Source organism: Gallus gallus, chromosome 2 (assembly GCF_016699485.2).
Source record: "Gallus gallus isolate bGalGal1 chromosome 2, bGalGal1.mat.broiler.GRCg7b, whole genome shotgun sequence".
Taxonomy (NCBI): Eukaryota; Metazoa; Chordata; class Aves; order Galliformes; family Phasianidae; genus Gallus; species Gallus gallus.
The window spans coordinates 27,333,362-27,358,191 of record NC_052533.1 but is presented as its reverse complement, the minus strand read 5'-3'; the positions used below and the strand labels follow the sequence as shown (position 1 = coordinate 27,358,191).

The 24,830-nt window shown below is 35.2% G+C and overlaps 1 protein-coding gene across 9 annotated transcripts in view; it reads left to right on the top strand.

The window, feature by feature from the left end:
* Positions 1-24,830, top strand: part of DGKB (diacylglycerol kinase beta) — a 343,763-nt gene that overhangs the window by 265,409 nt on the left and 53,524 nt on the right. Inside the window, exon 25 of one of the 9 annotated variants that reach the window (XM_046937772.1) lies at positions 18,221-23,946. The exons of the other annotated variants lie outside the window; for them this stretch is intronic. Coding sequence (XP_046793728.1) covers positions 18,221-18,258 — 38 coding nt within the window. The 3' untranslated portion in view covers positions 18,259-23,946. Of the gene's footprint in view, positions 1-18,220; positions 23,947-24,830 lie in introns of those variants that run through there. 9 annotated transcript variants of the gene reach the window in all.

Sequence of the window (24,830 nt, the reverse complement as noted above, 5' to 3'; positions counted from 1 at the left end):
GATTCTATGATTATCTAAATGTTAAGTTCTATAATCATTCAGAACTTATTTCTAGCACGAAAACATAGGAGACATACGTATGATGAGTTACAGTGTTATATGAATCTAAGATTCTTTGAATATTTCACTTACATATCTACTTCATCTAGTTATATATCTGAATTTCTTTGCTTGGAAAATACCATAGGATTATTGTACTATGAATTTTTAATTTCTTTCCTAAATTTTCCTTACATGCTCTGAAAACAGCATTTTTCATGTTTCTGTGAAAACCATTTTCTGTCCTCGATGGAAACTAGGAAGACAGAGAAATTCACTAAGTATAATAGTTAACTCTTCTAATTGAGATATTTCTTCAGACTTTAAGCATTTGAAATATATTCCTGAATTTGTTCAAACTGGGGGGGGGGGGAGGGGGTTGTTTGGTTGTTTTTTATTGTATTTCCCTTTTTTTTTTTTTTTTTTTTTCTGTCCAAGCATGCACCACAGATATTCTGAAAATCTTAAATCATAAACTGGAGCTTTATGCTAAACATCAAATTTCTTGTCTAAAATACGTGTGTGTGTGCTGTTGACAGGAAATCAAATGCCTGTAAGGTCTTGTCAAGCTTTGGATACCATTAACTTTAGTATCTAAAAATCATCCCTGTGGTAAATAGACAGAATCACCACAAGTATTTATCACATACTCAAAGAAGGGGTCTAAGCTAGGTACAATACAATGCTCGCTTGAGGTACTTCTGTTTATTTTAAGAGAAATCTGAGTGATAGGCCAGGTGAGACATCTCACTTCTAGCTGACTAGATGTTGAAATGAATTTCAGTAAGTATTGCATGTGGCAACAGTTAGTTAATACACGGTCCTTGGAGCAGGAATGGGAACCAGGTGCTGCTCTGCCAGATGAGACTTTGAGCTGAAACGCGCTCTTTTCTAGATCTGGTGCTGATGTGTCTCACATCTTTCATGAATGCTGTAGTCACTAATTTACTATGCAGAAAGGACCATGGCAGAGTATCTGTCTTTCCAGTGTATAGGTCCTGACTGGAGTATAGCTTCCAGGTGTTGAGGACTCGAGCTGAGGAATGGCTGTTTGGGGGATTGTATTATAAGGAATGTTGGGAAATGGAGTAGCATGCAGTGGAGTTATGAACTGCCCCTTGTTTAGACTGCATTATTTTGTCACCTTTTAAAAATCTGAATGGCCTGCTGAAATATTCCATTTCCTTTGCACACACACTCAGCCATTATGGCTCTTTTGTCAGCAGAATAACAGCAACTAGCCACCATACCAGGCATTTTACTTCATATCTCCAGCAAGAGCTCAGTGGGTACTGAGAGCAGCTGCATGGAGTAGCTCATCAGTGTACAAAGTAGTGATTATTGGCTTTGGTGAGCCTGCAGATTCAAAAAGAGCAAGGAACTCTTGCCAGTTTGCTCATGTAGGCGCATCTGTTTCTGTATATCCAGGACTCACTGGTTTGCAAAAGTCAGGATGTGACTGTAAGTTGTTTCCACTGGTACAGTAGTTACTGGTTTTTTGGTAGTTCCTTTGGGAGCTGTGGAGTAGAGCACTTGACATTGTCATGTGTTACCACTAATCAGCAGTGTCTTATATTTGTGGAGACAATAATAATAGAAAGAAAGAAAAGTCACTTCATATTTCTGCATTAACAAATTTCTATTTATTTCCTTTTACTTTAAGTGATAATTTGTGAGTTTAGACAGGGTATAGAAGTGAGAAAGGTGCTGAACTACTCGGCAAAATGTTGGCTCTGGTAAGTGCAACTATAAAGACTTCTTCAGTGCATAGGTAATGTTCCTAACTCAGAGCTTGCATTTTAGCTGGCTGAGGAGTAAGATGGTATTCAAGTATCTTTGCACTGTTTTAGCTTCTGTTGACAGCAGATTTGGCTCCTTTTTTTTTTTTTTTTTTTTTTTTTCTGTGTGCACACATTTAATGCATCAGCTGATTCAGATATCAAGGAGGGGTAAATGACACTTTATCCTATTTATTCAGTTAAATTGTGTATCGCACCTATTTATCTGTAAGATCTTGGCAAAATACTCAATTTACCATGCTGTTAAAGAGAGCAGTTCTCCTTACAAGTGAATGTACCACTGGACTGTCATATTTTGATGATGCTGATAAAAAGATGCTTTCCCTCTCTCTCCCTCCCAACAGCAGAGCTTTACAATATCCTCTTTTCTTCTGTATACTTTTAATACTCAAGAGGTGCTGAATTCAAAAAAGAGCCTTGTTTGCACAAGTACTCCCATCAGCCTGGGGGATAGAGTCTATAATTCACTTAGAATCTTTTTGCAACAAGGAATTGCATTTATATTTGTGTGAAATACTGATTTTTTTATTGCTATAAGGGAGTAGGATCTTGAAAAATGGATTGATAGTCTGATTTGGTTTTATATTTATATAGCATGTATATATGTTTCTGTGCAATGTAGATCATAGCAGAAAAACCATTTCCTTTTATTTACAAGGCAATTGAGATTGTCATTGTATTTTACCTTTTGGAGCAGAGAATGTTCATTTTCTTTCAAACGCCATTCATTGAAAGAGGATAATTATGGTTTATTTCACAGACTGCCAGAAGGAAAATGTATCTTTGAGAAGTTTCATTTCCCTTAAGTTGCTCATTTTCTATAGGAAGACAGAGCTATTAAGTAACATACTCATGACGAAGATTGATTAAAATGGCATAAAGGACGATCTTACCTCTAAGTACAAGGATTTACATGTATAAGTCCTATGACTTTAAATGCAGTAGGTGAAATTAACTCTAGCTATTGTATAAAAAGAAAAAAAAAAAAAAAAGCCTAAGTAAATTGGTTTGTACAGAGAGCTAGGTGAAGGTGGGAGGGATGGCATGTTAAGTACCAACCAAAAAGTAGGAAGTTAGGAAGTTACTTACTGTTTTAGGGAATACCTATAGTGTAACCTGCAAACTAAGCTAAGTTCTGTGTCAGCAACATTAATGCAGTATTCTGGTAGGACTCTGGCTGCTAAAAAGTAAAAACTTCATCCTGCTGATGTGGCCAAGCTTCTTAGAATAACATTCAACCAACTTCTTGGAGCAGCTCAGGCCCCTCTACAGTGTCTGATGAAGCATCTTATCTAAGTTTGGGCTGGGTCTTCCTTACATCTGCATAAGGCTGGTCTGAAATCTTTCACAACAGGCGCAATGACTAAATCTGATTTGCTGGTGTGACTCTTTTACCTTATTCACTCAAGTAAGTCAGTACTTGTATGGCAGCCATGCAGTTTGTGAAGATGTGATAAACAATAAGAGTTGTGACATCTTATGCTTAGATGTCCCATTCACATCATTTTCATCGTGGCAAAACTGATCAGTTTTGTGCAAGCTTTTTTTTTCTTCCATTTGTCTTCCAGTACTGAAGGCTGCATATTTGCTGATGTTGAGTCTTTACATAGATAAACTTCTACTTGAAAATATACCTGGCTAGATGTAAAAGTATACAATAGCTTTTTTATACATGAAAAGAAAAGCCAAACTTCATCTTTTGTAAATTCGGTTGTTTCTTCATTCTGGTCTTTTCTCCAACCTATGCTACTGTGTCTTGGCGGCTTACCCAGCAGAGTGGCAGTATCATGGTGTGATTGGTCTACAATTCAGTTTTCTAAGATAACAGGCCAGTAGTTGTTGTTTAAAATTCATTATGCTGTTCTTAAAATGTGAATGTTTGTACAAAATGCACTGGGACACTGCTCCTTTCTAGAGTAATTGCAGTGAAACTGTCAGACTTATACCAAGGAGTTATAACATGCCATAGCTCAGGGCAGAATTCTATATGTTCTGTATCTCTAAATGCAAATGACAAAAAATAACAAGTTTCAGAGAACAAATGTTAGTGTGACTGCGTACTTCAACAGATACATTTAATTGACACATTAAGTTCTGTAATCGCATAACTAAGTCCCTTTTCCTCTACTTCAGCCATACTTCATTCCATAACAAACATTAAAAAAAAATTGCATATATCTTCTACAGATATGTATATTGATTCATTTACACATACACCTTAAAAATCATATTTCTCATATATATGACATAATTAACTCTTATTGAAGAAAGCTAAACCTGTCTGAAAACTAGCCCCCATCTTAGCTATAAAAAAAAAAAAAAACCACCTTATCCTATTATGGTATTTTAATGCAGAGTTTTTCTTTAATTAACAAAGTGAAAACATCTGTTACTGTTTTAGCATACTTTGTGAGTTCCTTATCTGTTTTATAATTGATGTATTTCTCTGCTTCTGAAGTTTTTCAGGTATAAATTATTTGTAAATGTTATTGTTTTTCCAAAAGCTTACAAAAAGTCAGCAATTAACTGCAACAGGTGTTTCCTTTCTTGGGGAAAGGAATGTATGTGATTACTGTAATTTAGATTCCTGTGTGAGTTAAGGAATTGGTCTGTTAAAAGCAAACGCATGGAAAATGATAAAAATGAAGTAGAAAGGTTGGAAAAATTTAAGACTGAGACTGTTTTAACTCCTCCATCCTTCCTGTATATGTGAATGTTGTGGGTGATTGCCATCCCCCCTAACAATCCTAGATTTGACCAAATTTGTGCATATATGGTTTAGGTTTTCAGTAATATTTTCTGATGCCAGACACATGTTCTTGCATTGTGACCTTTGTACAAAAAGCTGAATCAGCCATTCTGAAATATTCAGTTTGTTTAATGGCAGACAAGTATTCTCTAGGAATGTCTGATAGTGTATTACCCCTATTGTTGGTATATTTAACTCTGCCCTAGGTGCCTAATATCTTCAGATTAAAGATACAGAAATAAAAATAGAGTATTCTAGCAGATCATTTTTGGCTGCCATGGCACATAATCATGCCCTCTGATCCATTCTAGTTTCCTATTACTTGTTAATGCAAAAGGTGTTCTATTGACAGCAATTTAATTTTGAGTAACTACAGAAGAGCAAGTTTCACTTAATGTATACAGGAGTATTACTTTTTTTTTTTAAGGTAAAATATTCCAAAAGCACTCATTTTATGAAGAACCCAGTAAGATCACAGATTGGTTGTATATACACTTGTATTACTCACTGGAGGTAGAAGTGGATTTTACAAGAGAAAATTATGTTTGTGTACGAGAAGAAAAGAAGATGCAGAAAAGGAAGCATATAGTAAAGCAAAAAATGTCAAGTTCTGTCTGCTGTTTTGTTTTTTTTTAAAGGAAAAGCTACATTTGTTCTGTGATTCTTTTTTCCTCACTCTGCCATAACTTGTGTTAATCATTCAAGTGTGCTTCAGCTATAAATATATATTGGCATCATGCAAGTATTTTACTAGTGACTAATTACATTGCAAGGAGAGATTTTTGTAGGTTTTTTCTTCATAGTTGGTGTTATGATTAATTTTAAGATTCTTTATTTTTCCCCCCCCCTTCAAATAAGTACCCATGATGTGCTAGGGAATGTGGTATAGCAAAAGCATGAAAAGCATGTGTCCAACCATAACTACAAAAAGCACTGTGGTAGTGTTGTTTCAATCAGATATTTATGGAGACTAAGTGTAATTCTGGTAACTTTGTGTACTTGTGCTGATGATAAGTCAAATTCAGTCAGACTGTGTCCCAGTGAACTGTTCCATTTTTACCTGCTGCCTTTAAATCATAGCCTCCCTCCTGACACTGTCAAGCATTGCCAGTAAACCACCAGGTTGTTTATAAGAGCACATTGTAAAGCAGGCTGTATTGGAAAGCATGAGCTGCCCAACAAATTAATGGCATTGTGAGGTGCTGCCTGCTGGGGTGAAAATAAATTGTAAGAAAATGTAGAAAGACAGGTAATGGGCAGTAGCTATGCTGCACAACACTTTTCAAACTGCTTCTGACTGTGTGCCAATAGATATGGCAATAACTGTCAACAAGATTTACAATACTTTCACATTTACACAGTGAGAGTAGAAAGGTTGAAAGAGTTCTATAATTTTATTTAAAATTTAGCGCCAACTATTTCTGGACCTACTATTTCCAGGCAACAGGGTTACATACACTGCTCGTCTTTCATATGTGTCAGTGGGAGTTTTTTTTGTTATCATCGGAAGTCCTAGAAATTGGACATAAGAAAAATAGCAGTAGAGTGGGGCTATATGCTTCATTGTAAAATCCATGTGGGTACAGATTTTGTCATTCATTGTATATGTTGTGATCTCTGATAGCACTAATTTGTGCTACCCATCTGTAGCCCCAGTAGGTGGTTCCTGCAAGGAAGACATTTTCTAGCCGTGCTTCTTTTCATGATATTGAGAAGGCACAGCTTATTGCTACTGTATTGGCTTTGTGTCCCCTTGGTGATGCATTCCATGCTGCAGAAATCTGCAAGAGACAAATTGAACAGTTTTAATGGCCCATTGTACAAGAATCAGAAGTTGTCCCACCACCCTTTTTATGAGTATTCAGGTACTTGTATTTACACTTAAAATAACTTTTAATTGTTGTTAGTGCTGCAGAAGTAGTAAATAATTTCTTTCCATGCTGTCAAAATTTTTTTTCAGTGGCTTCAGCTCCTAACCAGTAAAAACGCTTCTTTAAAACATGGACTGGATTTATAATAAATCAGATTATCTGTGTATCATTATCATCATTCTGATGATTTCTTTCTTTTGCAGGTCTACTATACTATTGATGCTGTTGCTTTTCCTGTACTCTCTTATATTAGCAGGGGAAAAATGGTATTTTTAGAAGCCAATGAATAATCTGAGGCTGACCAAACCATGCCTTGTATTACAACTTTATATTAAACTTCTGAAAAATTGGCAGTTAGTGACTATTATTTATATGTTTTGTGCTAGCACCCAAAGGTCTCAGACACCAGATGTTTGATAAACACAGATCAAACGGATGTTTCCTGATTGAGGAATCAAAGGATAATTTAGACTGGAAGGGATCTCTAAAGGTCAAACAAACCAGCCCTCTGTGCTCAAAGTAGGTCTAATTAGATCAGGTTGCTCAGGGGCTTGTCTAGTACTTGCAATCAAAAAAAGTCAAGAATTTATGATCTGAAGTTCATTTTCTAAAATCTAGAGATTTGATTCTTTAGTGCAAGGTCAGGAAGTTCTGTTTTGCTGGGTGTGACCCTAATTCAGGCAATCAGTCTGTTATTTGTTTTCTTTTCATGTTTCTTATTCACTCTATCATAGACTTTGCTGACCCAACCATCCTATCCCAGTGGCTCCTACTGTTCACTTAAGGTTGTCTGCTAAGATACTTCCTTCTTGGAAGGGCCTCAGTATTCCCACCCATCTGCAAAATCAGTACTATAATGTGAAACCACTGTGGAACTGCCACCTCAACTGGTATATTGTGCTCTGGAATTGATCCTCTCATCACTTTTTCTGATCTATGTTCCTGACTTTTCATCGGGCTTAAGTTTATAAACTTAAAATGGTATGTTTATTAGTTCTTTTACAGACCTAATTAACTCACTAATGGTCAATGTGGAGGCCCACACTGAACTGTAAGTTTGTATCTAAATCCAGTTAGAAGCAGTTGAAATTAGGTCTGTTCCTAAAACCTGCATTATCTTCTAGAAAGTCTCTTCTCTGTTTATCTGGAATCTAAATACATTTAAAAATATTGTCTTTCTCCTAAGTTGCTTTTATTTCTCTTTATTGACCTCATATTTCATGTTTGTTTTTATTTCTATTTTATTTTATTCTGAGAAAGTGTCTAAAAGTTTGGGACCTCTGCATTCCGAAAGTCTTACAAACTTACAATTATTACCTTAGAGTGCAGATGCCTTTGTATTTAAATTATCACCTACAGATACTCAAAAGCTTCCCATAGGTGGCCATTTTTTCTTGGCTGTGTGGAAATTACTACTCATAACTAAACTTAATAAATCTATATAAATACTTAAAAATAGTCTCTACTAGTTTGGGGATATTTAGAACTATTACCTAAGAACTGATAAAATGGATGATTAAGTCTTTAGAGTGTGAAAAAAGTTATTCTAGTAAGAAACAATCAGCAATTTTTGTTACAGTGTCGGAAATCATATTAAGATGTAGACACTTTGGGAATTACTGAGTAAGACATAATCAGAAGACATTTAAAACATCAGAAAATAATTGCTGTATAATTAATTTGGGGGTGATGGAATTGATTAATCTCACACTGTCTGAAGCAATTTGTGTAACTCACTTTCTACAGGTGAAACTGTGTGGTAAGTCTCATATGTATTGACTGTGCTTTTCAGCTATAAATTGCCATTCAATTATCAAAATATAAAGCTATTTATTTTATATATCAACTCATGAGGATACCTATGATGTTTATTTTTAAATATTCTCATTCTACAGATCCTAGAACAAAGACTTAGTTCAGATATCACTGTGATGCAGTCAGTCTCTCCATCTATATTTATGTTTGTAAACCTTTGTCTGGTACATGCATAGGCTCTCTTGGTGTAAATACTAACAGAGCACAACAGTGCACATATCACATTGCAGTAACTTAGTTGTGTTTCAAAGTAAGATCAAGCTAAGAGTCAACCTAATATTACCATAAAAAAATTCAGAGGAAGACATTCTATGTACCACCAACGCTTATTAAATGAAATCTGTTCTACTGTTTTCTTTAGTTATGTGAATCTACACATATATTGTATCAAAAGAATCATTTGAATACAAAAATAGAGATCACTTTAATCAGGCCTCAATGAAATCATTTTTCCCTACCTGAAGGAAAGAACATTGAACATCAGTTCTATTATTTCTTGCTATGGTACATATATATTTTAAGTGGCTATCAATAGTGCGTGAAATTATTTCTGTGTTGATGGTGACCTCTCCGAAAGCATTTCATTGTGATGCTACAGGATTGTCTCACAGATCTAATTTTTGTTTAAATTATTTAAATATTCATGCTCACTATATTTGGCTGTAATTTGTTGTATTTTGAATTCATAGTTAAGAAGAATGACTAGAGATCTTTAACTTCTTTTGCAGGTGAGACTTGGGGACAAGTGATAGATCAATTAAAGTAAATGCTTGACAGTGTAAAAACAAATTTTAAACCTTGTGGAAGTATAGTGTTGATCTTAAAGAACCTCATAAATCGTATTTAAACGAAGGTGACTTGTCAGTATCTTTTTAGCCCATATAAGAAAGTCAAATTTAGATATTAAATCTTAATTCTGGAGTTCAGTTTTAACAAGCACCCTAAGCATTTAGATACAGCAGCATATGAGAATCTCCAATATTTCATCCCAACTAGAAAATCTGCAGATATGTTTTGCATTTTATTCCTTTCCCTTTATTTCCTTTTAATCATCCTAATGGAGAAAAGAGAGGTAGATATAGATAAAAACCAGGCATTCTCACCTGGGCATCTCTCTTCTCCCCTGCTAAAACTTCTTGGGAAAGAAGTCCAAAATAGCTTCTGTTGGCCTTCTACTCTGAATTGCAGAGGTCTGTGTGTTGCACAGAACGCACTACTGGTTTTTCCTACCTCAGAAACATTTTTACTACCTCTGACATATTCCAAGTATGAAAATTTGAATTCGTATATATAAATGTATTGGTTTGGTTTTCAAACCACTACCTATTCATGTGAATGCACCTTGATGAAATGTTGCCTACTCTGCTAAACAGTTTTAATGTGTTGTGTATTGTGTTCTCCGTTGAACTGAATAGCCATATCTAGGAAAATTCATGGCAATTTGTTGGCAGTGTGAGAAGACAGGAACTGGATGCACTTTGTTCATGTTTTAGTAGGTTAGGTTTCTTTTGCTTTGGGAAGTAAAGGTTTTATGGGTAAGATGGGGATTGCTTCTTTGAATGGTTAGAGGTTCTGAGACTTAATTAAGTTCACTTTTAACTTTGCATACTTTAAATTAATATAGAAGTTATCACTCATGTAAAACTAGTGCTATATTTATGAATTTTATATATTTTGCTTTCTATGTATCACATTTCTGAGTTTATGACTCATTGTGACTTATTTTCTTTGCTTAAAAAATAAAAAAGAGATTTTATTAAACTAATGGAAAAATAACATTTAACAGTGTATTATCTGTTTAAGATATCCTTCAAAACTCTCCTGAGGCTACCCATTCCAATTTGGTGGTACTTCAGTTTAACTGGTAAATGTTCAAAAGTTATTTCTTTATGGGCTAACTAGAAGATTGTATAAAACTTGTTTTGAATAATTTAAGAATATGTTGAATGGTATGTCTTGTCAAAATCTGGAGGGGGAAAAAAAAACCCAAAGTGTTAGATGTTTCTTGACAGTAATATCAAGGCTTTGGGTCTATTTGAGAGATAGGTAGTTAAAGAAAATTTCACTTATCAGTCGGCTCATGGAGAAACATTTGTTCTGCTGTGGATTTGAAAGGACTGTTAAAACAAAAGCTAATAGGAGAGAAGATGGCCTTTCAGCTTTAAAAGTGGAGGAACTACTTGCAACAGCTTGAAAGAGAGGGTGACACTGTGACCAGTGAATTCAAAAAATCACTAGATTCCTTTCATTGTACATGCATTAAATATCTTTTGGTCTAGACCATGTTTGATTTTTTTTTTTTTTTTCCTTTAAGGGATTTGGGGGTATTCTTAACATATGTTCCATCATTATAGGAATCTGGCAATTGTATGAAGTTTATGACAAGTTTTGCCAATGTGAGCTGCAAGATAATTGACAAAATGTTTCTAGATAATTGAAAAAGAAAAATCCATTTAATGGGTACTTCTTAAGAGCCTGGTAGATGACATTTCTTATCTAGCAAATAAAAAAAAAAGAAAAAAGAAAAAGAAAAGCAAATGAAGTTGTCTACCTAGGTTATCTTGGTAGGAATACTAAGTCAGAGGAGTGCATACTTCTGCTAGCACTGGAAAGTACTTCATGCTATGCATTGTAGCTCCTGAAAAAGGCATACAGACTAGACATTGCTGTTGTGAAGGATTTGCATGATGATAGCAGTGCTGAGTTTTATTCTGTAAAGTATGTGTGTTTACAGTTGCTGTGTTACAAAGATAATCTTGAATCTAAGAAAGTCTGCATGAATCTGGAAAGTTAACTAACCAGTAAACAAAGTAAATCTCTTAATTCAGTGTCATGAAATATGGTTTTGCTTACTGTGCATCAGCTGACAACCTCCCAATAAGTTTTCCATAAACACCTGTGCAATCAGAGGACACTTACTGATGAGTATATAGCACTGTCCTTAATTGTGTAACAACTTTTGTTTGTAAACACTGCTTCCTAGTAGATCTTATAAATGCATTCTTCTTAGTAATGTAGGTTTTGTGCATTAAACCAACCACATCTTGAGATCACCCAAATTCTTATGTCAGTGGCTACTTTTCTTCCTCTTTGACTTTCCTGACCTCCCACAGCAGCTGTTCATACAGTAATTATCATCCAGTGGAGCATGCTGCTATAAAGCAAGCTTGCATTTTAAAAATAGACCTGTTAATTTGGCATACACTTTCATTTTAAAAGAACAAATCTAAAATTTGCACAGGAGGTTAAGAATTAAAATGTTATTTTAAAGTCATGGTTTATTTTCTTAAAGTACTTATGTATCCCCACTTCACCCACCCATAACAAAATACTTTCTAATTGACAAGAGTTCAGCCAGCTCTGAATTGGTACGTGAATACAAGACCACATAGCTAATCGTTTCATTTAGAGGACCACACACAGTTGCAAAACATGTGAGGGAAGCAAGCTGACAGATGTCCACATCCCTTGGCTCTAAGAATAATAATAACCCTCCAACCTAACAGACTGCAAGCAGGAAAGACTCACAGCGCTCTGTCACCTTTCCACCCACCCTGAGAACTAAGTACATTCCTGCAACTTTTTACATGATTGTCCCCAGTCCACAGATAGAAGTTGCACATTTCAGCAGTGTGGAATAAACTCCTCATATAATAGGAGCCTAATTTGTATCCTTTATAATACAAAAAGAGAAGGAAAAAAAGGTCATTTTCTTTACAGTAAAGCCATAGAAACAATCTCAGTCTCCTGGAGGCAAGGATAAGAGATGAACATTCTTTCAAACCAAGCAGCAGACTGCTGTCAGTAATGCAGACCAAATTTATCACATAGGTAATGGTTTAGTAGCTTTCCAGAATTAGTAGGTGAAGTACCTCCTGTCTGTCTGGTGCCCTCTGGAAAAGGCCAGGCATCTCCTAAATTATTTTGCCACAAATGGAGTCTGTACTCACACCTCAAGATCTTCTGGATAGCTGATATTTAGTAAGGCTTTTTTTTTTTCTTCTTTCATTTGCAGACAAAATGCCTGAAAATCTTAAAGGCTCAAAAACTGGGAGGAAAATAAAGAATAGTATTCCTTTAGGGGAAAAAAAATACAATCTCGTGGCTATTGAATATTACTCATATGTTCTAACTGCCTGAAACTGAAACCAGTGGCAGTTTTTGCCGTCTATTATAAGAATAGCAGAAGCAGGATTTGAATATTTGTCTAGATTCTTGGAAGAGAAGCAATACATTATTCACTACTGTCTTTTTGCATTTAGAAAATTCCCAGCCTCAAAAACTGGAAATACTCTTTAAGATTGAAAGTTAAGAACATGTAAAAACTGTATGCTTTCACCTTCAATTCTTTCCTGACATACTGAGCAGATTTTGAAATCCGTGTCACTGCACAGGATGCTTAGGAAGAAATGTTTGTATAGAGCCACGGTCTTTTAATTACAGTCTGTGTTTATACTAATATCACAGCCATCAGCATCTGCATCCATGCAGCGTCAGCAGTAATTAGCACTGAATATATAGGCCTCTGCTTAGGAAGAACTGCTGAATGTATGATTTAACAGCACTGGAAGTGCTCCGTCACTATCCCCCACACACCAAAAAAAACATTTTTAGTATGAACTACGAGAGTCTAAAAAGGAGTCGCTATTTAAGTACAGATACCAGCTTATTCTGCACAAATTTCCTCAAACAGACCAAACCCAAGTTAGTGGAAGACAGGAGGTGGTAGATGTGCAAGCAGTATAATGCAGCACAAGCAGGGGCACATCTTGTTTGACCTGAAAAATTCAGTCCCAGTCCCACTGACTTTCATGCATTTATGGCTATGGTTATTCTTGTTGAGGAGGTAGCCCAGTGTTAAGACAGCAGTATGAGTACCCGAATGGACTTATTTGTTAGTTGCAGCGCTATCACATTTACTGTAGTGGGGGCTTAGAATTCCCTACATTATAGCATAAGTTTAGTATCACAAGCTACTTGGGCTAAGTTGGTTATGCAGATTTACGCAAGTCTAATCTTCAAAAGTTTTTGTTTTGTTTTTTTTCCCCTTTCAGTACTAAATATCTCACTGCAATATTTGTCTTCTAGGTTACTGGTATTCAAAACTGAGTTTTTTTTCTTAAAACAAAATCCTGCATCTTCTTAACAGCATGCAGAACACAGTTCTGAAACCACAGGGAGGGTAAATTCATTTTTATTTTAGTTTTAAATAATGGAACCTTTGTGCTATCTGAAATGGAAGTCTGTCTGCTGGAGGTTTCTCTTCTTCCCTCAGTTGTGGGGTTTTGGGTGCAGGAAGCTCACTGAAAGATGGGTGAAAATTGTAAATAATTTAAAAAAATACCATACATTATGAAATCTTCTGCTCCTTGCTGAATTTGTTTTGGCATACAGAGACACTAATGCACCTGTGGAGAGAATGTTCTCTGTAATGGATGACATCTGGTTTGAAGACAAAAGTGGAATGTCAGTAGACATAGTTAAGGGAATGACAGTGGTGAGAGCCAATCTTGCTGGCAACTGCAGTGGGGTCTCTGAACAACTATTTTGAAACATGCTGAGCTTCCACAGAAAACCCTGCATGTATTTCTGGGATATCTGCAACTTGTTTATACACGGTTTGTTAGTTTGGTTTGTTTGTTGTTTGTTTGTTTGTCTATTAAAAAAAAACAAAAACAACTTTTTTGTGAGGATGATCTGACTTAGATTTTAAGAAGTTTAAGGAGCAGTCTTGCAACAGTTTTTCAGCAACAGTTGTGTGTAGGGCAACATTACATGTATTCATGCAAGCAAAATCCTGTAGTTATTATTTCTTATTTAGCAAAAACAAAACCAAATTTGTTTAATATTTCTAATAAGGTTTGAATCATTATTTGTTTAATTTTTATTTTTTTTTAAGTTTAGACATAGTAAGACCTAACACATAAAAGAGTTATTCAGTCTCATGTAGTTTCTTTCATTTCCATTGAGTACTGCTAGTATGTAGGATTAAACCCATGTGTAGTCCAATTAAAATTATTTTGTTAGTAAGATTGGAAAGATTTAGTCAAAACCCATTTATTAGTTTGACCCAAAATTAAGATCTGATATATGTGAGTTTAATGTTTAATGCTCGTGAAAAATCTTGAATTTCTCAGAAATCATGCCAGTTTTGAATAGAAATAGATGCTGGTGTTAGAAAGCAGAATATCCTCTGGATGTGCATACTTATATGTGCGTAAACCAAATACGATATAAATGAATGAGGAAATAAGGAAATAGAATGATCTCTGTTTTTAAAGATCCTATTTTAAAAAACAACAACAACAAAAAACAGCTCCTAGTTGGCAGTGGTGGCACGCACTATTAGTTCTTACTTTATTACTAGAAATAAATTAAAAAACAATTCATTTCTATTCATTTTATAGTGAATACCGCATAGTTTTTTTAGAAAATAAACAGTAAATGTCTAGACTTTTTTGTTGCATATAATTGATTGTTCTTTCCTACCATGCTGTAAGAATAATTGCCTTCAAGAACGTGTATTATATAACTGTTCCAGATTAGCATACAGCTATTTCTAATCAACCTTTATATTCTGGGTAAGATCTAGCTAGACGAAGATCTCCTAAAATTAATAGAGGAAACTGAAGAAGACAAGAAGACTTTTTTAGGTGCACAGTCTGTCTTGCAAACCTTGGCATACAGTCATCGACTCTGAGATTCATCACACGCATGTTTCAACAGAAACTGCACTGTAGTTGACTGCCTAACAATTCCCGCTGTGCTCCCAATGTAGACATTTGAAACGGATCAGATGAATTGGGTTACAGTCATACCTATTACTCTGAGAGACAGATATGGTGATGTGTTACTAGGTTTACTTTTTGACTGGGGTGTTGCCTTCAGAACTATTTGTGAAGATATACTAGATGAAACAAAAGATGCTCACATAACCAGCCCACTAATGCAGCTGTGGCAGAATGGTCTAAAAGGAACCTTGAGATAAACTTAGACTTTCCTGTCTAATCCCCCATCCTAATATATAAGTTACCCTAATATGTCAATATTTCACTTACATTTGTGTCTGAGATAATGCTAATAAAGCTTTCAGATGCTATCATCTAGTTATTTCTAAGTGTGGGATGTGCATCATTATGATGCAAACCAGGTGGCACTCAGCTGAATCAGGCCATGACAGATGTGCATTTTTCCAGCAGCTGAGCCAAAAGATCACAAGGAGCAGGTGGGGGCCAGAGAGACTTCAGGTGAGGGATCTAAACTAGTATGGAACATCTGCTCATAGCTTCTCTGTACAGCAGATCAATATGCTGCAGAACTCATCAGTAATGACTACAAGTTTTTGATGGCAGTGTTGTTAGTTATCTCTTTCTCCCACAAAGAGGTTCTCTTATGTTCCCAAAAGCAGCAAATTTTTCAATAGGAACTAGCAATTATGACCCCAGTATATCCATTTAAAGTCACTGTGATTATTATTCCTACAGGTACGTCTCTACAGATGTAGTGAGAATAATATGATTTAGGAAAAGCTTTGGAATACATTGCAATGATGAGGAGAGACTTATGTGCTAGTCAAGCCAAAAGTGGGCATGAGTTTCTTCCTCTCTTATCTTATATTTGATACAGCAGTATCAGTATGTAAGTTGTGTAAACTAATAAATGAAATACTTCAGAACATGTGACCCAGTTTACCTGTGAAGCTTTCATCATTCAGAAAGGACCTCAGAGTAGGAATAATTTTAAGTGACTATTTTTCCAGTAGAAATATATTTGTGAATAACATTACTGTTAGATAAATATAAAAATGTGTGTTTATTTGTCTGTGTTTGGGAAAATATGCTCACTCTTTCAAGCAGACTAAGAGCTCAGGAGAATTGGGACTAAAGGAGACAAAAGGATTGTATCTGAATGTTGGCAAATTGAAACATTCAACAGCATTTCCTATTTTGTACACTTATTAAATGATATGGTATAAAACATAATAAGCAACCATGTAGGGCATCTTGTGTCTAAAATGATTTATGCTATTCATAACCTTTTTAGTAACAGGCAGGTTTCCAACACAATAATTTGCAGGTGTTCTATAAGAAACTGAATCAGTATATTATCTTGTTTGGAATAAATGAATGTACAAGAAAACATTTTATAGACTGTTTTTTTTAGTCTTGCTAATTTTCTCTGAGTTATAGGAAACTTAGATATACAAATATGTCTTAATTTTAAGGAAAAAATATTTTAAAGACCTTAAGAACTTTCAGTTTTTTAACAACCAATGTGGGATATTAATGATCAGATTTAAGACTATTAATGAGGCTCCTAATATCAGTCAGGAAATTAGATATTAATAATGGACCTGAATCTAACCCAGTAAAATACTCCAGAGCTTTGAGAATGTTCATATTCTGATCTCAGTGGGAGAGAAACAGCTTATGTCCCTGTGCAAAGAGTCCAGTGAAGTCAATCACATATGTGGCAGGCTCTAAAGTCCTTCTCAGAGTGAACTGTCCACATCTTCATCCCACTGACAGGGCAAGGCAGTCCTTTCTAGTTATTTTTGGACCAGTGTGTTTGGCTGGCTCACATCAAGGACAAGTGGAATGACTGTTGCTGTTCGAGATGTTCTTGAGAGCTGCTAGAACTGAGCAGGTGTCTGAAACAGACCATGTAGGTCGTTCACTTTCTGTATGTTCTTAGTCATGGAAGATATGTATAGACTTAAAAAATGTTGTGCTGAAGGCCTTGTGAAAGAGATTTTGAATCAGACTATTTGAACTGGGAGCTTCTCCATTATTTTCTATCTTCTCTATTATTTTCAAGAGCCACAGCATATTATCGTTTTCATGATAGCATCTCAGTTTTATTAGTTTACAAAGACTCCAATGCAGAAAAACTCAAAGAGAATGATAACAGACTTGAATTCAGTAGCAATTATAAAATGTATTAGAAATAACTATTTCCTCTAATTGAATCTGTTGCCTCCAGCTTTGGGTATCAAAGCACGGTCTCGAGTAAATTATTGTCCTATGTTCCACTTGTTTCACTTGCGTTTCACTTTCACCTGTCTAAGCTAGTTATATAAAATAGCTTGCACTCACATCTCAGCAGTTTATAGTAATTGTGGTGTTAACTTTTGTCTTTTGATGTTGCTTAAGTGATAGAAGTCTCAATTCTTAGATAATATATAAAAACTGTACTTTTTTCTCCAGAATAAGAGTAGGCTTTTGGGGAAAATGGGTTTGAACAGTGAATGGGAGGATGGACAGTGAAGGACTCAGTCTAGATCTAAATGTAATACATATTGCTCTGCTGAGGCTTGTAAGTAAAGGTATCTTTAGCATGGCTATAAGTAACGGGGACAACATTAGTAGCAGTTGGCTTGGCTTTCCCCTATCTACAAGGAAGTATCAAATACATACAGTGAAGTGAAGAGATAAAAGGTTTAGGTTTTTAACATGTTTAAGTGAATATGTAGGTCACCTTAGTTTGCAGCTGATGTAATGTGGAGAAAAAGCTACAAAGATCAACTATATGTGAAAAAGATGTGAGTTTTGCTGGGAGATCTTATGCCTACTGGAGAAAAGTGAAGTCTCTAAAATCCCAAATTTTTTTGTGTATGTTTGCTTTGTTTTGTTGTCCTGTGGGAATTACTTTAACTGACAGTTTTAAATTAGTGTATTATCAGTTTGGTTGTTCTGTCTATCTAGATCCATAGTTCTTAGGCTGTTTTATTTTTTTTATTTTTTTTATTTTTTTTTTGACTTTGCTACTTCTTCTGGTCCAGTGATTTGTTTACAGAGGGTAAGCAAAGATCCTTTTTTTTTTTTGTTTCAGATCATTCTAACAATTACTCTCCCTTCCAGCTACTGCTTTAGTTGATCTTTCGTTATTATTATTTCTAATTTTTGACACAGAGACATTCATTCTATCTGATGTTTCCTTGACACCAGGGACTGCATTTGTGCTGTCATGGATCACACCATATTGATCGATCATAATTATCCTGTGATCAAGAAGATCAAGAATTTTGACTGATTGGAAATGCTTTCATTAGCCTGACTAGTCCAGGACCACCACTGAGAAGAACGTGGAGAAACACTACCTGGCTTTTCTTTATAAGCAAGGTGCATTCATTTAAAAAACAAAAAACAACAACAACAAAAAAACATCTTAAGCACACAAGGAAGCAAGAATAAACACTGATTCCTTGTTTGCACAGTGCTTAGCATACCCTGTGTCACGTCCTGAATAGAATTTTGTGGCCATGGTAATTCAGATGAGAAATAACCATAATTAATCTTCCTTCTAAATTTTGGTATGTTATTAAACTTTGCTCGACTGAGGGTAGCATTAAGAGGTGCTTAAATGCTATGCAAACCTAATAGATCACAGATGTCAAGTATGTTCAGTAGGAGCACCATGGGGCATTTCTGTTGTCTAACTTAGGTGCTGGTACTAGGATGACCTGTACTGATTATTTTCTTCTGTGTGTAATTACTTTTTGGAAAACGTTTGTGGATTTTGTCCACAGATCACATGCTTTCATACATTTGGAAGCATCAGATATCACTCCATGGTAACACACCAGTTGAAATCAACAGTCATTTAGGAGCTGTGGGCAGATATAAAAAGGCTTTCCTACAGTTAGGGTCCTAAAACCTGTAGTATTGCCTTAGTGGTTCTTATTTTGTCAACGCTTTTTTGACAAAACTTTTTAAATTATTTTTAAATTTTACTGCCTTCTGCAGAAAAAGAGGGTACTTCTGTCCTATACCTGAGCTTATGATAGCAAAGTCTCCCATCCATTGAAATTCGTTTATGTTTCTTGATATTACTCTGCTGTATCTATCTATCAAACAGTAAATCTACTATGGAGCAAGAAAAAAGGTGTGTGACAATACTTAATGAAAGCTAATCTCTGTATGTTTTATAGGTGTAAAGTAAGCTTTAATCACAACCCTGTTAGGTGCAAACTTTTAGTCTAACTAGAGATGAAGGCTATTATATTTGCTGTGCTAACACTTGGGAGTTACTGAAATTAAATGAGAACTGCACACCCACTTTTACATGGGCTGCAGTCTCACAGTTTACTGTGGTGGTTATGGTGTTCAGTACAAACAGAGAGATTATAAGCTAAAGCTACAGTTTATTGTACATGAGGTACTATGTCCTTCACTCTAAACATGCTTTGAAATTTGTAATAGCTGAAAACATCAGCCTTAGTCTAGCTTCCAGGTTTCTCAATTCATCCTTTGACGTAATCATTAGATCAGTTTAACTTCATACTTACAAACACAAAATAGTAACTTGGAAGTAACATGCTTCACCCTTTCCTTGGTAAAATTATGATTAAAGACTATTCACCTGGGAAAATCCAAGTACTCATTGTAAGCATAATGGTGCTTCCAAGAAGAGCTAATGATACATTTTATGAATTTTAATTTCTGTTTCAAAGTCAGCAAGTGTGCTTTCTATAAATGTAAACCATCTGTTGGCACCTTCTAAAAGGCTAGAATTCAGTACATCCAGACATGAATTATTTATTTAGCCTTTTTTTCCTAAGTAAACTGTACGTTTTTCTTCTTTCTTCTTTAATAAAACATTTCTGTGTGATGTGAGGTTTCAAAATGAACACATTAATAATGGTAACTTATACAAAGTGAGATGTTTTGAATTATGATTGCATCATAAAGATAAGGGAGAGGAGTTAATTTTTTTCCTTTGAAAATGTATTTTGTAATATGTCAAATTGTACTGTTTTTATAGACATTTTTAGCTTCAAGTAGCATCAATTTCAAAGGAGGAATAACTCAGAGTTGAAGGTGGTATTGAAGGTCTCTCACAATGACTTGGAGAAATATATTATTTACATAAGTCTCTGCCAGCTTAATGAGAGCATATGTCTATGTATGCCAGTTTATTATTGATTGCTTATAGATCCTTTCATTCATTTAAAAACAGCTGGATTAAATCTGTAGGAATGCACTTAGAATATGCACTCTGAATATTGAGGTAAGCTCATGACTCTTTCTTTGGTAGGAATTCACAGTGAAGCACTGCTTCAGTTTCCAAATAAACCATGGTTGGTGCTTGCTAGTTTTCATGATGCTTTTATCTCATGTGGTTGGTTTATTTATTTATTTGTTTGTTTTCTGGCAGCTGTTCTTGATGAGATATATTTGGACACTTGGGAGAGGAAGCAGAAACAGATGATCTATCTTGTTGCACTTTGCTAATTAGAACAATTCCCAGTAACCTCCATCTGCATGGGTTCAATTTTGCCTTTGAATCATGAATCAACAAACATTTTCTCTATTTGATAATCCACCATTCCTTGATCCTGTGAACAAGTAGCATGTTAGCCTTGTCTTTCATTTCTTTGAGTCCTGAAAAGCCACTTCCTTTGCTAGTAATTGGCATATACTGCTCTAAGAACTGCAGAGGCAAATTGGGTACCAGCAATGACCATGTCAACAAACATAAGCTAATTTCATCACAGCATAATTGGAGCTAAGAGGCAATGTTAAAACCAATTCTAAAAGTCATCATTTCCACCTCACTGCTGTTAGAGCTTTGCACCTGTCATTCAGTGGCCTTTCACATTCAGTTTCCAGACGTTTCTTGACTTTACTAAAATTAGTCTTGATTGTTCTTATCTTACCGTTCTCTTGCTAGATTAACGTGAAATGTTCTATTCTGTTGGTGATACTGCTACATCTGATGTTATGCAGTATGCAAGTGGAGTAGGGATTATGGTGGAAATACAGACCAGTAAGAATCCATTTTGGATCAGAAATATGTGCTTGTTCATCACTAACTTCCAAAACCTCTGTGTCCCTGAGTAGTTTGCTTTGTAGAAAAAAGAAAAAAAAAAGAAAAAAAGTTGAACTGAGATGTGAGGAGTTGTGTCTTTTTTACTGATTGCATGTTTCCTTGTACAGTATAGTGAATTTCATATTTATCTGCAGATAAATTGTTTTTCTGTAATCATTAGGGTACAGCTGGGAAAAGCAGAATTCATAAATGCATATTTAAGCATTTTAATGCTCATATAGGATCACCAGCTGGAACTGCCCATTCCGCTCCATTTACTGTAGAGAGAACCTGGAGCAACAAGCAAACTGACTTCAAGTGTTAAATGCTTAAAAGCAACTGGAATTAAGGTGCCATTTCTCTTCCCCACCTACCCTCTTTGATTCCCCCCTATTCTAACAGATTTAATTTCCTGAAATTTTATTATGTAATTACCCAGAGCTGTTGACTTCTTAAGTTCTTTCTCAAAGTACTTTTGAAATTACATTCTTCAAATGAATATATTCTTCAAATGAATATATTTATTCAAACAAAAGTCTTTGTGATGTCAGTATAACCTCAAACAAATTCAACCCTATGTAGATGTTATTTGGTTAAATAATTGTGTGCTCTTAGCTTTAATAAAACAAACCTGTCGCACTGTTTGCAGTTTATGTTCACTGGATTTGCATGTGTACCTAAGTGTTCTCATAAATACTTGCATTGGTTTCCTAGGATCTGAGACCCTATACATTAATTAATGTAATTTAAATGTTGCATATACTTTATCATTCAGGAGATCTATTACTGGCATACTATGTGAATTCATATATGTGCTTAGTTTCACAAAGCACACACCTTTAGAAGTCCATAAATGTACACTACAGTGGTTGCTTCCTCTCTGTCAGAGCAAGAAAAAGGAAAGCATTAATGTTAAATGAATCACTTGATAGCTCACTGTATCAATAGTCATTAACTTTCATTATTGGCCTGACTCTGTACAAAAATTTGGGGTCATTATTTCTGTTCTTCAAGGAAGAATACAAATGTGCAGTAGATGCTTGCTTGCTTATTTGTTTGCAGGTTTTCCAAGTGTTTCAGGATAGAGCTAGTTCTCTTGACTCTGCTCACAGTTCTATGAAGTATAATTACCAGAGGAAGAGCAAATTCACATAAAAAATACTAAGATGGCAAAAAGCTCTTTTGTTTGAGCAAATATATACTTTGACAGGTAAGCCATTATTTTCCTCATTTTAGTAATAACATAAATGTGTCCCAGCAGTATCAGGCCCCCACTATGAACACCAACAGAAAAGAATTAAATCAAGGGAAGATTAAGGTTGTTACCAAGAAAGTATTTTCTGCTTCTTTCTTGCATCACTAATAAATCTATTATCTTTGTTAGTAAGTGCAGTGAAAAAATAATGCAGGGATATATTTAGCAGGGTTTAGAAACTTCTCTGCTATATCCCTTTCACTTGAAGTTTTATTTGAAACACATTAGAAAAAATGAATTTAATTAATTGAGTTACTCAATGAAAATAAAATGTTTATGTAATTGTTTTGACCCTTCTACTGTGCTTTGATATTTTTAAGCTTCTATTTATACTACAATAATTTCTTGAAATGTAACATGGATCATATATATTGTTTTAAAATGAATCATTTGCCAGTATAAAAATAAAATATTTCAGTGTTATTAAAGTATTTCCAATTGTTTAGAACCAAATTTGTTAAGAATTTTGGGGAAATTTCAGTATTTTGAATTTTTTATTGCAAAAATGATGGAAACATTTTTTCTTCCACAATTGAATTATCATGATTTTGATACCTACTACAAGTTTTTCAGTCTTTTCTTAGTTTGGATATGGATTCAATGCAGGTAATATTTTGGTGACTTTCAGCTGACAGGTGTTCTTTTAATCTTTGCTATCATGCTTTCAGACATCCTTCTCAGAGAAATCTTCTAGATTAGGAGAATGGCACAAATCTGTTCCCTTAATTGATGTGAGTGGTTTTATGTATTTCAGTGTAATCTTTGAATAAGTAACAAAGGCAAGCCAGCAAACACAGGAATTAAATAGCTTTTATTTAAGCACATTTGGTTTTCTTTTGTTCGTACATTTTCCAATGCATTCCTTTGGAAGAGAGATTCAGTGGAAAAAGAGAACTGCGATCTGAATACTAAAGAATAATATATACATGTACATCAACCGCTGCAACAAAATTCAGTGCAACATGCAGCACTGTTGCACCAGCTGAGTTCAGTCAATTGCTTGGATGAGAACAGAACTGCTGCACCCATCTAGAGTTCAACTGCACTCTCCTGAGACAACAGCAGCGCTTAGTTGCACCCAGATTTCTGCATATTTGTAAAGATATCATGTGACTTCTGCCTTCATCTCTTCTATGGTATGCTTCTGGTTGACACAGGACAAACAGAGACAGAACTCTGCTTAGTCCTCTTTGGGGTAACCGTGCATCTTCTCATGAGAACTCTGCATGCTGTGACATCTGCTGTTAACCTAACAGAGTTTCTACATAAGCATTTGAAGCAGAAATGGCTTCGTTGTGCTATAGATGTTTAAGTTAAACATTTATCGTTATGTTATAGTTACTGTGCAAGGCCAACATCTCTCAGTCTAGTTGGCTCAGGGGGTTGTTTTGTAACACTCTGTAAGCTGCCAGCTCTCAAGACATTTGGTGTTTTTCTTCAGTCCCCAGATCATGGAATCGCGTCATGCAGTAAGAATATCTTTCATTTTGTAAATGAAAAGAAGAAAAAAAAAGTCCCGAAACGTAAAAGATTCTGAACACAAAGGTACAATTAGAATTAATTCCTTCATCAGCGCCTAAACCCAAATAAAAGGACTCTTCCTCCCAAGCTGAATATTTGTGTTTTTAAGACACCTAATTCTGAGAGACGTGATTTCTTGCACAAGCAGGGATGCCTGTTCTACACTCAAGATACATTAGGTGTTCTTGGGACACAGCCAGGCTTTTTCTTCTGTTGATTGAAGAGCTTTCATGTCTATGGGTATGAGGCCTCCATAAAATTTACTGTCACTGACATTTCTATTGAATTTAGAAGATCTAACTTCATATTCAGACATTATTATTATTGATTTGGGAAGTTGTAAGAGAGGTACTTATATTTTAGATATCAGGACTCTTCTGAGGTCACCAATTGCATCTTACAATTTTCCTTTGTTCAGTTACTGATGTAACTTATGAATAGTCACATTTCTTAAAGGCTTATGTCATATTGTCAGAAATTGTTTTGATGAGTCTGAGATTCTGGTGATAATTGTCTACAATGCAAGCTTGATAGGTTTCTACCCTGTTTGAAGTAATAGCTCACACCTAAGTAGAAGACCTGGGGCTTTGGATTTTACCATTGGTTGTGTAAGAAAAGCATCAGACTCTGCAAATGCAGTCAGACATTACAGCCAACAATCTGTACTGTGGAAAGATGAACATACTGAGTGTGTAGCCTGAATTCCCTTTCCTCCAGCACAGTCAGTATGGGGATCACTGCTGGGGCACTGCGAGGGCTGTTTCTTAAGACTGTTTTGAGTTGGATGATTTATTTGGCCTAATGTTGAAATCTGGATTGCTCGGTAATTTAGAGAAACATCATTTTATAGAAGATGAAGTCAAAATTGTTATCCACCAGAGACTAGTAATACTGAAGGAAAATTATGTCAGCCTGCAGGCAGGTCATTGATTTACTGAGTTAAACAAATTAAATCTATTTAGTATCTTGCA